The sequence below is a fragment of the Salvelinus alpinus genome, chromosome 35 (assembly GCF_045679555.1).
Source record: "Salvelinus alpinus chromosome 35, SLU_Salpinus.1, whole genome shotgun sequence".
Classification (NCBI taxonomy): Eukaryota; Metazoa; Chordata; class Actinopteri; order Salmoniformes; family Salmonidae; genus Salvelinus; species Salvelinus alpinus.
In genome coordinates this window covers 2888144-2902136 of record NC_092120.1, presented here as the reverse complement: position 1 = coordinate 2902136, position 13993 = coordinate 2888144, and the positions used below count along the sequence as shown (strand labels likewise).

The following is a 13993-nucleotide window of genomic DNA, read 5'->3' as shown; positions in this document are numbered from 1 at the left end:
GGAACGGTCGTTAACACTAACAGCTTACAGATGGTAGGCAATTAAGGTCACAGTTATGAAAACTTAGGACACTAAACAGGTCTTTCTACTGACTCTGAAAAACATAAAAAAGAAAGATGTCCAGGGTCCCTGCTCATCTGTGTGATCGTGCCTTAGGCATGCTGCAAGGAGGCATGAGGACTGCAGATGTGGCCTGGGCAATAAATTGCAATGTCCGTACTGCGAGACGCCTAAGACAGCACTACAGAGAGACAGGACGAACAGCCGATTGTCCTCACAGTGGCAGACCACGTGTAGCAACACCTGCACAGGATCGGTACATCCGAACATCACACCTGCAGGATGGCAACAACAACTGCCAGAGTTACACCAGTAACACACAATCCCTCCATCAGTGCTCAGACTGTCCGCAATAGGCTGAGAGAGGCTGAACTGAGGGCTTGTAGGCCTGTTGTAAGGCAGGTCCTCACCAGACATTACCGGCAACAACGTCGCCTATAGGCACAAACCCACTGTCGCTGCACCAAACAGGACTGGCAAAAAGTGCTCTTCACTGACGAGTCGTGGTTTTGTCTCACCAGGGGTGATGGTCGGATCCGCGTTTATCGTCGAAGGAATGAGCGTTACACCGAGGCCTGTACTCTGGAGCGGGATAGATTTGGAGGTGGAGGGTCCGTCATGGTCTGGGGTGGTGTGTCACAGCACCATCGGACTGAGCTTGTTGTCATTGCAGGCAATCTTAATGCTGTGTGTTACAGGGAAGACATCCTCCTCCCTCATGTGGTACCCTTCCTGCAGGCTCATCCTGACATGACCCACCAGCATGACAATGCCACCAGCCATACTACTCGTTCTGTGCATGATTTCCTGCAAGACAGAAATGTCAGTGTTCTGCCATGGCCAGCGAAGAGCCCGGATCTCAATCCTATTGAGCACGTCTGGGACCTGTTGGATCGGAGGGTGAGGGCTAGGGCCATTCCCCCCCAGAAATGTCCGGGAACTTGCAGGTGCCTTGGTGGAAGAGTGTGGTAAAATCTCACAGCAAGAACTGGCAAATCTGGTGCAGTCCATGAGGAGGATATGCACTGCAGTACTTAATGTAGCTGGTGGCCACACCAGATACTGTTACTTTTGATTTTGACCCCTTTGTTCAGGGACACATCATTCAATTTCTGTTAGTAACATGTCTGTGGAACTTGTTCAGTTTATGTTTCAGTTGTTGAATCTTGTTTTGATCATACAAATATTTACCCATGTTAAGTTTGCTGAAAAGAAACGTAGTTGCTGAGTTTAGTTAAAATGACAGGGAAAGGGCTTTGTTATCATTATGCAGATAGATGGGGGGGGAAGGTGGAGATAAAGGGTTGTATGTTTCTCTCTCTATTTCATTCTTCCATAGGGTGGAGCTACATAATCTATGTTTGATTGAAGACTTTTCATCTATTCCACAACCAGTGAAGGCCATCCGTTCTGCAGAGATGTTTAATTTCCCCCTGCTTTGACAATGGCAAAAGTAATGTTCTGACAGCCTGAGTGACAGTTTAGCAGTTCAATTTCAAATCACATTTCTCAATATAAAAGCCCAGACAGGCTAGGGTTTCATCCCAAATGGTACCCTATTCCCTATATAGTGCACTACTTTTGACCAGCAATTGGGAATTGCAAAATGTTGATTTTGATGAGTGCTTGGGGTTATTGCCTTGCTGGAAGTTCCACTTGCGGCCAAGTTTCAGCTTCTTGATGTGACAGAAGGGATACAAACCCTGAGTTTACCGCAGAAGAAACCAACGTCTTAACATTATACCAAGAGGAAATTCCCTCTTGGGCCGAGGCCAGACATTGATTTTGAAGTTGCAGGCGGGGCTACTCCTTCATGTGACCATGAGCAACCATTCTTCGGCTCATGTCCGCTATACTGGCAGAGGCAAACAGGTTTTTGGCTAAATACTCTACATTAGAAATGTGTTATAAACATTATGCTGACCATGCTATCATGAGACAGACTTCTTCTTCTTCGAAGCAATTTGATATATTGTCTTGGTGTTTGAGTAAGAGGAAGGACTCCTAATGATTCCTTATTTCTGCGTGTTAGAAAGACATGTTTGACCTATGGTATGGCGTAAATCTATATCAAATCAAACTTTAGTCATAGATCACAAGTTAATGCATTTGAAAGTTCTTAAAACAAAAAGTAAAATAATAAATACATATATAAAAATGACAAAGATATGATAGATGATCTAGACAAAATAAAATGGTAAGATGAAACTGAATAGGGCAAGAAAACAACAGTGAAACCAGAGAGACTGTTACGTCCGTCGTCGGAATGAGACCAAAGCGCAGCGTGGAAAGTGTTCATCGTACTTTATTTGAAGGAACACCAAAAACAACAAAGGGAAAAAAACGAACGTAAAGTACTGCAGGGCTATACAGCTACTGTGCAAAAACAACATCCCACATCCCAGCCTGGGAAACAGGCTGCCTAAGTATGATTCCCAATCAGAGATAACGATAGACAGCTGCCTCTGATTGGGAATCATACCCGGCCAACAAAGAAATAGAAAACTAGAATGCCCACCCAAATCACACCCTGACCTAACCAAATAGAGAAATAAACAGGCTCTCTAAGGTCAGGGCGTCACAGAGACTGATGGAAGTAAAATAAATAAGTAAAATAAAATGATATCAGGAAGATAAAGTAGCACATTAAAATCACCCTAAGTACTACTGTCTCTGAGGACCTCAGAAAAGCCTGGTCTCGTAGACTAGACATAACATAGTAAACGTAAATCAAGTATACCAAATTAGTATGATATGTTACGTTTTGTATGGTTACATAAGACAGAGATGGTTATGTCTTGGAAATTCTTACACAGGGACACTCAAAGTCAATCTTAAATGAATCATTGTTTATTTGTCAGCATGCTGGAGAGGTTCCAACCAACTCAATGCATCATAGTACACATGTCAATCAGGAGCTCTGCCTGGGCAGTCCCAACAGTTGTCTTATATACGGCTATACGCAGACAAGTTATATTTGCATGATGTAGCATAATTAATCATTAATGTTTTGTTTAATTCATGTGACAGACCAATACTGGTTCATAATGCGTGACAGACCAATACCTCACGAGGTTTCTTCTCTCTAAGCTGAGACCTTGAAACTGAGATATCTTTCAAAACAAGGACTGGGCGTACTGCCACATTTCAGCTACTGATAGTGAGGATTTGTACAGTCAACCACTTGCATGAACACATAAATTGGTTTATAGAACAGCACATGAATTGAACACAGAAATTAGTTATAAGAAAAGCACAAACATTAAATGTCCATTACATTCCATCCTCATCACTTGTGTGACAATAATCATTACATTTTAATGTAAGCATTTAGATTTTAGCTTCTATATCAAAATATTCTATACTCCTATTAAAGTAATGGAAATCAACACAGAAAAAAAAGACACTTCATAATTTCAAACCCTTCATTCTGGGTTGTGCAATCCAATGGGTATGGTAATACTATAATCCATAATATAGGTTATACTTCTATTAATGGGAGTGAGTGTCAAAAATACACACACATACCAAGGGATCTGTAGATTCAGAGATTAATAAATCTCTCAATGTTAACCACTGTTTCCATATTTCTTACCAAATCGGGTTGCATTGACCTATGTTTTTCACTAACTGTCCCTGGACATCAACCTAGTCAAAATATATAACCCTGTTGTTTAACCTTCAAAAGGTTGGTGCTTGCTCATCAGCTCAGTGTTCCACATAATGTAAACAGGTTAAGGATTTAGATGACCTTACCCTCAACTTGTTAAGGCACATGGAGCTATGGTGTTGTATCGTTGAATGTCATCTTCCAATTACTTCCACAAAAAACAGTAATCACACTTATCTACAACACTCGTAGGTACAGTACCCATTTGCCCTTTTTAAAGGTAGGAAAATATAATATAGCATTCCTACGTGTGGCCTACCTTCAGATATGTTAATTTGAAAGATCATACTCTACACATGCTGGTGCACAAACAGGCTATCAGTCACTTCTGTATTTTTATTGATGTAAAGAGTGAGTTACTCTGTAATCTTCGATAATAATATATTACTTTCCTTTGAGGTTAGTCATTTGATAAATATACGTATACTTCACCATCAAGGTAACACCAATAGCATTAGACCAATATCAAATATCCCCTCTGATCAGTTCCTTGCTCATCTCTAATGAGCCATATACAATATGCAGTTTATATCATAAATTTATTCATAACTGAATACTGGCATCCACAGAATAATAGAGTATCAAACAAAAAAATATATCTTCTACTCACCTGGCAACTTGAGAGTAATGACACTGGTTGTTTCAAAGAGCCACACCGCATCAAACTGCAACACCACAGGTTGAGGGAATTATACAGCATTAGACAGTAGCAAAGCCAATCATCAAACAGACTGGAGGAAACCTTGCACCATCCCTACGGTGGAGCATGGTGGTGGCAGCATCAACATTGTTTTAATTTAAAGAAGGTGTAACTGTCTCTGTCAATCAGGGTTGGGGTCAATTCCATTTAAATTCAAGAAGTACACTGAAAATCCAAATCCAATTATCTTCAAGGCTTTTCAATGAGGAAAATGTGGAATTGGAATTAGTGTACTTTCTGAATATAGTGGAATTCAAATGGAATTGACCCCAACCCTGCTGTTAATAAGACAGCATAACTGGGATAAACATTTACATAATCTAGTCATTCTGTTTTGTATCCTCACCAAACATGAAATAAACTTAACTATGCTTCAATTTCTTAATAGAAATCCTGTTCTACATTAGCATTGGAAACATAAAAATCAACTGCACGAAAGGAAACACGTGAAACTTTATAGAAAGAAACAGGATCACTCACCTATCTACAGAGTATGTCCACAGAATGAGACTGGTCAGCAAATGACCATGCAAATACCATGTACTGATGCAATAATAACAATTTCACAAGCAGAATGCAGAAGTTGAGACTGAAGGTTGACAGGGAAGGTCATCTAACTTTTCTATGTAAGCAGGGAATAGATTTCACGATTTAGAGACATTCAATATGTTGACGAGATGATGATAATAATAATAACAATATTGATAATAATTTGTTGGGTGCTTGTCTTTGTCCTATATCCCCTCTGACCTCTGCAGTATTTCCGTGTTCATCTGTTATGAAAAGTAGTACATAGTTCATATGTCAATAATTAATCAATAACTCAGTACTGACATCCACAGCATGATAGATCAGAATAAACAGGGTAAGTGTCTACCTGATGAATGTCTTTAATACATCTAGCAATTCTTTCTTCATTTAAAAATGTTTATTTGACCACAAGCTATTTCAACAAGCAATTTGGGACATACCAACCATACCCTAAACATAAGATATGATCAGTAACACATTTACACACATCCTCCATAAGACTAGCATGAGTGATGATGCATACCAAACTTCATTTGTAAAGTATGTTACATTTTAATGATATCTTATGGAGATAGAGAGAACCCAGAGAGAACATGTCCAAAATGACTTCCTTCTGAGTGTGAAAAAGATACATTTTTAGGAGGATTCTGATATCGGAATATTTCATTATCTGGCCACTACTAGTAAAACGTTAAATGCTAATAAATTAGTTATAATGCCACTTATAATGCCAAATGAATTACAAGTAACTACTTTAACTATTCCTAGTAAATTAGACTTTGTAGTAAATTAGAAAAACAGTATATTGGCTTAGAGTGAGCAGTCCAGCTCAGAAGCAGTTCAGGGGTCGATGGTAGAGATCCTTCTGGCGATGTCACTCATTTGGAGCTACAGTTCTCATCTGGGAGATATGCGAGAAAAAACAACAACAACGTTAGTGGAGGTGTGTCACTGAATTCACATTTAGAATATGTTTGTCTCTATGGTCAAACTTGAACTTGTTGCAAATTATTTCATTAGATTGTGAGGTGTATATAACTCTTGATGTTCATATATTAGCAGAGATAAATTAGTGACATCAAAAGATGTCCTACTTTACCTGCACCACTACTGGTGTGGTCTGGCCAGGACAGTGTAAACAACATTGGCAGCATCCTTTGGCTCTTTATCGCCATCCAGTGGTACATTTGTAACTTGAATCTGGTCCAGACTGGGAAGAAAAGAGGAATGAGCATACATTTGAAGTGGAAGTTTACATATACTTACATTGGAGTCATTAAAACTTGTTTTTCAACCACTCCACAAATTTCTTGTTAACAAACTATAGTTTTGGCAAGTCAGTTAGGACAACTACTTTGTGCATGACACAAGTAATTTATCCATTAATTGTTTACAGACAGATTATTTCACATATATTTCACTGTATCACAATTCCAGTCGGTCAGAAGTTTACATACACTAAGTTGATTGTGCCTTTAAACAGCTTGGAAAATTCCAGAAAATTATGTCATGGCTTTAGAAGCTTCTGATAGGCTAATTGACATAATTTGAGTCATTTGGAGATGTACCTGTGGATGTATTTCAAGGCCTACCACTCAGTGCCTCTTTGCTTGACATCATGGGAAAATCAAAAGAAATCAGCCTGGTTCAATCTTGGGAGCAATTTCCAAATGCCTAAAGTTACCACGTTCATCTGTACAAACAATAATACGCAAGTATAAACACCATGGGACCACGCAGCCGTCATACCGCTAAGGAAGGAGACGCGTTCTGTTTCCTAGAGATGAAGGCACTTTGGTGCGAAAAGTGCAAACAAATCCCAGAACAACAGCAAAGGTCCACAGTTAAACGAGTCCTATATCGACATAACCTGAAAGGCCGCTCTGCAAGGAAGAAGCCACTGCTCCAAAACCGCCATTAAAAAAGCCAGACTACGGTTTGCAACTGCACATGGGGACAAAGATCTTACTTTTTGGAGAAATGTCCTCTGGTCTGATGAAACAAAAATAGAACTGTTTGGCCATAATGGCCATCGTTATGTTTGGAGGAAAAAGGGGGAGGCTTTCAAGCTGAAGAACACCATCTAAACCGTGAAGCATGGGGGTGGTAGCATCATGTTGTGGGGTTGCTTTGCTGCAGGAGGGACTGGTGCACTTCACAAAATAGATGGCATCATGAGGTAGGAAAATTATGTGGATATATCGAAACAACATCTCAAGACATCAGTCAGGAAGTAAAAGCTTGGTCGCAAAGGGGTCTTCCAAATGGACAATGACCCCAAGCATACTTCCAAAGTTGTGGCAAAATGGCTTAAGGACAACAAAGTCAAGGTATTGGAGTGGCCATCACAAAGCCCTGACCTCAATCCTATAGACAATTTGTGGGCAGAACTGAAAAAGTGTGTGCGAGTAAGGAGGTCTACAAACCTGACTCAGTTACATCAGCTCTGTCAGGAGAAATGGGCCAAAATTCACCCAACTTATTGTGGGAAGCTTGTGGAAGGCTACCCAAAACGTTTGACCCGAGTTAAACAATTTAAAGGCAATGCTACCAAATACTAATTGAGTGTATGTTAACTTCTGACCCACTGGGAATGTGATGAAATAAATTAAACCTGAAATAAATAATTTTCTCTATTATTATTCTGACATTTCACATTCTTAAAATAAAGTGGTGATCCTTACTGACCTAAGACAGGGAATCTATACTCTGATTAAATGTCAGGAATTGTGAAAAACTGAGTTTAAATGTATTTGGCTTAGGTGTATGTAAACTTCTGACTTCAACTGTAGGTAATGCAATGTGCCACTGGTCTGTATGTTAGAAAGAGGAAGAGAGAAGGATACGACTGAGAGAGGAGATGCATGAGCAGGAAGGGAGAGGGTAGGAAGAGAAAGAGGGAGGAGAGAGTATAAGGGAGCGGAGAGAAGGAGAAAGGTGAGTAGAAAGGGGAGAGAGGGGGAAAGAAGAAGAGAAAAGAGGAAGATCAAGGGGAGAGGGTAGGAGGAGAAAGAGGATGATAAGGAAGGGGAGGAGGAAGTGAGAGATGGTAGATGGTTGGTTACCTTGGGATCCTGGAGTAATGCACGGTGATATAGTTGAGGATGCTGTCTGCCTCTGTGCAGGGTGGAGCATCCTTCAGGGGTACGATGGAGGGATGGGCACTCTCATACACCTCCTCTGGCTCCTCCTATTAAACCAGAGAAAATAGGGGGATTCCCATGAGAGGACTGAAGAAGGGTTGATGTCACTTCAATAGAGAGAACCCAAACCTGGGTTTAAAATGTGGCCGAATGATAGGGTTGTAACTACCCCTGATGTATTTACATGGTAGGTGCAGTGTCATTAAAGTGTAGGTACATATTGTTACCTTCGATCTTTCAAAAGAAGATGGGAATCCAATCATGAGGAATTCTAATGGCATGACCTGATTATTACAAGTGGACCATGGTGTTTCCCCCTAGTGGTGCAGAGTGGGAGTTGTTGTTTAACCTACCGGGATGTCGGACATCTTGCCAGTCCTCAGCTGAAGGGTCTGCTGGACTGACTCGTAGAACAGGGTGTCAGCTGTCACCGATGGCCTCTGTTATTCCATATAAATACAACCAACGACAATTATTTGTTAATTATTTTTCTATATATTATTTCATCACATAATGGCTAGGCTATATTGATGCCAATGCTTGGAAGAGGAAGAGTCAAGTACCTTCTTGTTTTCCTCTGGATATTCCATGTCTACTCTGTGCATGTTTTTGCTGTGAAGAAGGCAGATAGATACAACATATTGATTTCCACAATCAAATGAAGTGTCTCGTAACACTGATTCGGGCCAATGTTCCTGAGGTCCCCTGCCTTCCATAGACCATCATAGTGTTGAAAGGTGTAGTGCGTCACCTGATCATGATGGCCACAGTGAGAGTGATGAGACCAGCAGACACGCCCACAGCTGAGGCCAGGGCGATAACCTTCAGTCTGCCTGCCAATCAGAGAGCAACAACTGGTTCAGTCTGAGTAAATCTGACAGTAGTCACCATCATAGAGGGGAGAATGGGGATGTTTGGGTTAATGACAGTGAGAGTGAAGGAGAGGAAAGAGATGGCCAAGAAGGATGAGAAGAAAATAGGGACAGAAAGATTGACAGACATAAACAGGAAGACAGACAGAGCAAAATATCCAGCTTTTGTCAGCTCCAATAATCAATTATCAAATCTCTAGCCTTCTGTTATCTGATATCAAAGTTCAGCTCTTCTTCCCCTTTTACAGTTAGTGAAAGTTATCCATATATGACTCACAGGTCAGAGAATTGAAAGCAGAAAGACTCTGGGAGAGTGAGTGGGCAGACTGAGGGGCATACAGTGACACATTTAGACAGGGTGTCTTGCCAAACATGTCTGTGAGACAGACATTACATTTACAGTAGTGATTAAATAAGAAACACCCAGGCAGAAGCCATCTGGGTCACTGAGTTCAGACTCCCCACCTCCTACTCTAACCTTCCTCCATCCTGCCCAGTCCACTGACCTCTGACCCTGACAGTGAGGACAGGCGAGCTGTGGACGCCGATACGGTTGCGTGCCTCGCAGTAGTACTGGCCGCTCTCCCCGGGGCTGACCTCAGCGAAGGTGTAGCTGGGGCCCGATCGCGTTACCCAGGCGTCAGCCGCATTGATCCTGAACCACGTGTAGTTGTCCACCGCCGGGTTGGCCTGGCTGCTGCAGGTCAGAGTCAGAGGACGGCCCGCGTCGATCACACTGGAGGGCTGCGCAAACACAGACGTGTTCTTAGGGGCATCTGGGAGAGAGGGGAGAAGAGGAGAGGTGTGTGTGGGGGGGGGGGGGGGGGGCATGCAGAGATAGAGAGAGGGATAGGGGAGAGGATAAAAAAGATGGTGGCATGGAGGGGGCACAGACGGGGAGTGAAAGAGAGAAAGGATAATAGGATAGACAGACAGGCAGCCAAGGGCAGAGAGAGGAGTGAGAGAGAGAGGAGAAGGAGGGAAGGGGGGAGTAGACCGACAGGCAGCCAAGGGCAAAGAGAGGAGAGAGAGAGAGAGAAGAGAAGGGGAAAAAGGGGGGAGTAGACCAACAGGGAGTCAAGGTGATGGAGGAGAGAGAGAGAGGGAGAGAAACAAGGAAAGTTAAACAAATATTTAGAGAGATGAGAGGGGGCGAGAGGGATCGAGAGAGAAAGATAGAGAGACACTGACAGAGACAGGTAGATTGATTGGTTCCTCCACAGAGCAGAAAGGAGTTTAGGTGTCGTTTTGCAGACAGAGGAACCTGAGCAGCACACTGGATCCACACACACTCCTGCTCACCTTAACACACTCCTGAGGTTGGACATACACTGAGTGGACAGAACATGACATATACTGACCAGGTGAATCCTAGGATCCCTTATTGATGTCACCTGTTAAATCCACTTCAATCAGTGTTGATGAAGCGGTGGAGGCAGGTTAAATAAGGATTTTTAAGGCTTGAGACAATTGATACATGGATTGTGTATGTGTGCCACTCAGAGGGTGAATGGTCAAGACAAAATATTTAAGTGCCTTTGAACAGTGTACGGTAGTAGGTGCCAGGCGCACCAGTTTGGGTGTGTCAAGAACTGCAGCGCTGCTGGGTTATTCATGCTCAACAATTTCCCGTGTGTATCAAGCATGGTCCACCACCCAAAGAACTTGACACAACTGTGGGAAGCACTGGAGTCAACATAGGCCAGCATCCCTATGGAATGGTTTTGACACCTTGTAGAGTCCATGGCCTGACAAATTGATTCTGTTCTGAAGGAAGGTGTTCCTAATGTTTTGTACACTCAGTGTACACCTTAACTCTCTCTTGGAATAGAAGAGCTTGCAAAATGACCACAGTATTTTCATCAATTTACAGTGTGCGGTCAGGAACCATTATCAGATTTCCTCTGACAGTTTCATAACATTATCAGCTAAAGTGTTATATCTGCACAATCCAGGCAACAAGTCAGAACAGTGGACAGCCAGCCATTATTTGAACATTACTTATACAGAAGACTATTGTACATTGTTGTTCTACTTACAGAGAATGGCGAGGGTGAAAACAGAGGAGCTCCCCTGTCCGTGTTGGTTCCAGGCCGTGCAGTAGTACTGTCCTCCGTTCTGTGAGCGGACGCTGGAGAAGGAGAGGTTCTGTGTTGACCCTTTGGCCCAGGTCTGACCCCCCATGATCTTGAACCAGGCATAGCGGTCCACTGGGGGGTGGGCCTTGCTGCTGCAGGTCAGGTTGACAGAGTAGCCTTCCTTGATGTCTCCTGTTGAACTAACCAACACCTTGGTGCTCTTTGGAGAGTCTGGACAACAAAACAATACATTATTGTTATGATGTACTCGTTTGGCAGAGTAGTAACGTAGATTGCAGGTATGAAAAGTAGAGTTATGCAGTGACAATTTAAGAAGTCAAAATGGCCTTGTGGACATTGTGGAAAATGTACTGTAACTTCCTGCTGTAGGCCTTGTGACTAATGATGCCCCCATAGTTGCCAAAATAAACATATTACCCAATCATGATTGACCCAGACTACCCTCACAGACAGTGTCATGAACTACTGGCAGTTTGGCACTTGGTCATGTGAAAGATGAATAGATGTTAAATCTTTACAACAGTAATATACTTTTTTTCCCTATAGAAGGCAATAACTTAATATGACCATATCAGACTCACTAGTTATACACTAATTGTTGTATTGACCATAGAACTAGACTTCCAATTCCATGGTATCAACTGCTTCCAAAACCGTACTGCAAGCAATGTGTGTCAAATACACCAAATACGCACTGATAATGTATAGACATGTATAGATACCAACAGCCAGGCCCTTACATGTGACGTTGAGCAGGACAGGTTTGGACCTCTCTGTACCAAGTGGGTTGCGTGCCACACAGAAGTACTCTCCCCGGTCGGTGTGGGACACCCTCTTCAGGTGGAGCTGGGGTCTGAAGCTGTCTGGAATGCTGCCACTCTCCCTGTCCTTAAACCAGGCATAGCTCTCCACCACCGGAGCCCCACTGCTGCTGCAGGTCATAGTCACAGAGACCCCCTCCACTACCACACCCATGGGACTCACCTCAATCACTGTGGAACGAGGAGCATCTAGGGGATGTTGGGGAGAGCGAAGGAGAGAGTTACTACACTGTTGGAGCTAGAAACACAAGCATTTAGCTATTCCCGCAATAACATTTGCTAAACATGTGTATGTGACCAATAAAATGGGATTTGATTTGACAGGTAAAGATAATGAAAAGAAGAAAATGAAATAGGAAGATGGAAAGGGGAGAGAGAGAGAGACGGGGGATAGAAAGTACATACTCACTGAAACCTATAAGGTCATGAAAATTCAAATGTCAATCACACATAAACACTACTCACGTCCCAGAGCCAAGGCCAGCGGTGGAGACTGAACATTCTGTGGGGGGATTGGGCGACAGGTGTAGGTACCAGCGTGCTGCCTGTCAAAGTTGTAGATGGTCAGCCACTTCTCAGGTGATCCCAGGTTGATGCCGTTCCTGTAGAGAGCAAGACTCCTCCCTTCTGCAGCACAGCCTCTGGCCATACAGCCCAGGTACACTGTCTCTCCTGACCCAAACATGTTGGCTGTCCTCGCAGGATGGACCTGAACCTGAAGCTCTGGGAGCAACACAGACAGAGAGAATTCTGGAACAACATTCAACGAATATAACTCTGCTTTGTTTACCTAACATTATATTCCTCTGTGCTATGACGTAAGGCGTTGATATAGCCTGAACAGCTGTGTGTATTAGACACTGTTACTGTATGTGTATGTCCTGGAATAATTGTGGCTCGGAGAACCATGTATCACAGTGAACATGGTAATTGTCAATGGAAATGCTCCACAACATGCTACAATGAATACATTTCAAGCACAGATTAACATGGGACTTATAGAGATGTAATCAAATGAACCAAAATTACAAAAGTTGTTTTGATATGCAGGATAGATGACTGACCTGTGACAAAGAGCGAGATGGTGTCCGGGGAGGTCCATCGTCCCTGTGGGTGGTCTGTCTCAAACCTGAAGTGGTACTGTCCAGCATCGCCAAGCTTCACGTTGGTGATCTGAATCCCACAGCTTTTATGGCTGCCTGTATACTTTGTCCTTCCTCTATAAGACATGCTAACCAAGCTGGAGTCAGAGTGGTGGGCAAACTCCCTCCGGCCAGAGACCCTGAACCACATCACCCTCCTGACAGTGTGTCCTGATGGGTAGTCATACCAACAAGGGAGAGTGACAGTGGTCCCAGCCCAGACACAGATCTCTCTCCGGGTGAAGGACACAGTCCACTTGCTACCCCCAGAGCCTGGAAGAAAACACAAACATTACTGATGAAGCCAATAATGTGTGCAGGGTGTCCTCATATGCTGCCTGCTGCTGACTGTCTGTCTCACAGATCAATACCATATAAATAATCTGTACGCAATGCAAGGACACCTGGGTAACTTTAGAAGTATAAGCACAGAACAGAATGATTTTAGAACATAGGCTATAGGCTACTGAAGTGGCATTTCATAAAATGCCGGTAACTAAGGTGCAATAAGTTGTATTATGCAGTTACCTGGTAAAGCGGTGAGGATGGCGCCCAATGCAAACGCAACTGTTAACATGTCTCCGCACAAGCCCTACAAAGTCAAATTCAACCAGAGAGTGAAAATTGATATGAGTGAACAGAAGGAACGAAAGCAACGATCAGCATCAACATCATCATGACCAATAGATCACCGAAGACCCACCTCGCCAGGTGTCCTTGTCCTCTTTTCTCACAGAGTAGCCAGGAAAGTCAGTTTGCGCGCCGGGCAATCGGTGTCTTTTATTATGAGGACGCAGGTTGCGGAATTTGTTTGTGAGGCTGACCCAACCTAGGATAAGATAGAAGAGGAGGCGGGGACGGGTCAGTCTTGAGTCTCTAGCCATCACCTCTAACCATGTCGAATCATGCTCCTGCCGAGCTCTCCTCCACAACCCGCCTTAGCTCCGATTATGCA

General features: G+C 43.1%; 1 protein-coding gene across 1 annotated transcript; it reads right to left on the bottom strand.

The window, feature by feature from the left end:
- Positions 1-4916: 4916 nt before the first annotated feature.
- LOC139564078 (B-cell receptor CD22) lies at positions 4917-13615 on the bottom strand. Its single transcript, XM_071383288.1, has 12 exons — positions 13567-13615; positions 12961-13311; positions 12362-12619; positions 11816-12085; positions 11016-11285; positions 9483-9752; positions 8856-8937; positions 8668-8716; positions 8458-8544; positions 8027-8151; positions 6061-6171; positions 4917-5862 (listed from the first exon to the last, which is right to left on the bottom strand). The coding sequence occupies exons 1-11, from the start codon at positions 13613-13615 to the stop codon at positions 6069-6071; spliced, it is 1914 nt and encodes a 637-aa protein (XP_071239389.1). The 3' UTR covers positions 4917-5862; positions 6061-6068.
- Between the last annotated feature and the right edge of the window lie 378 nt (positions 13616-13993).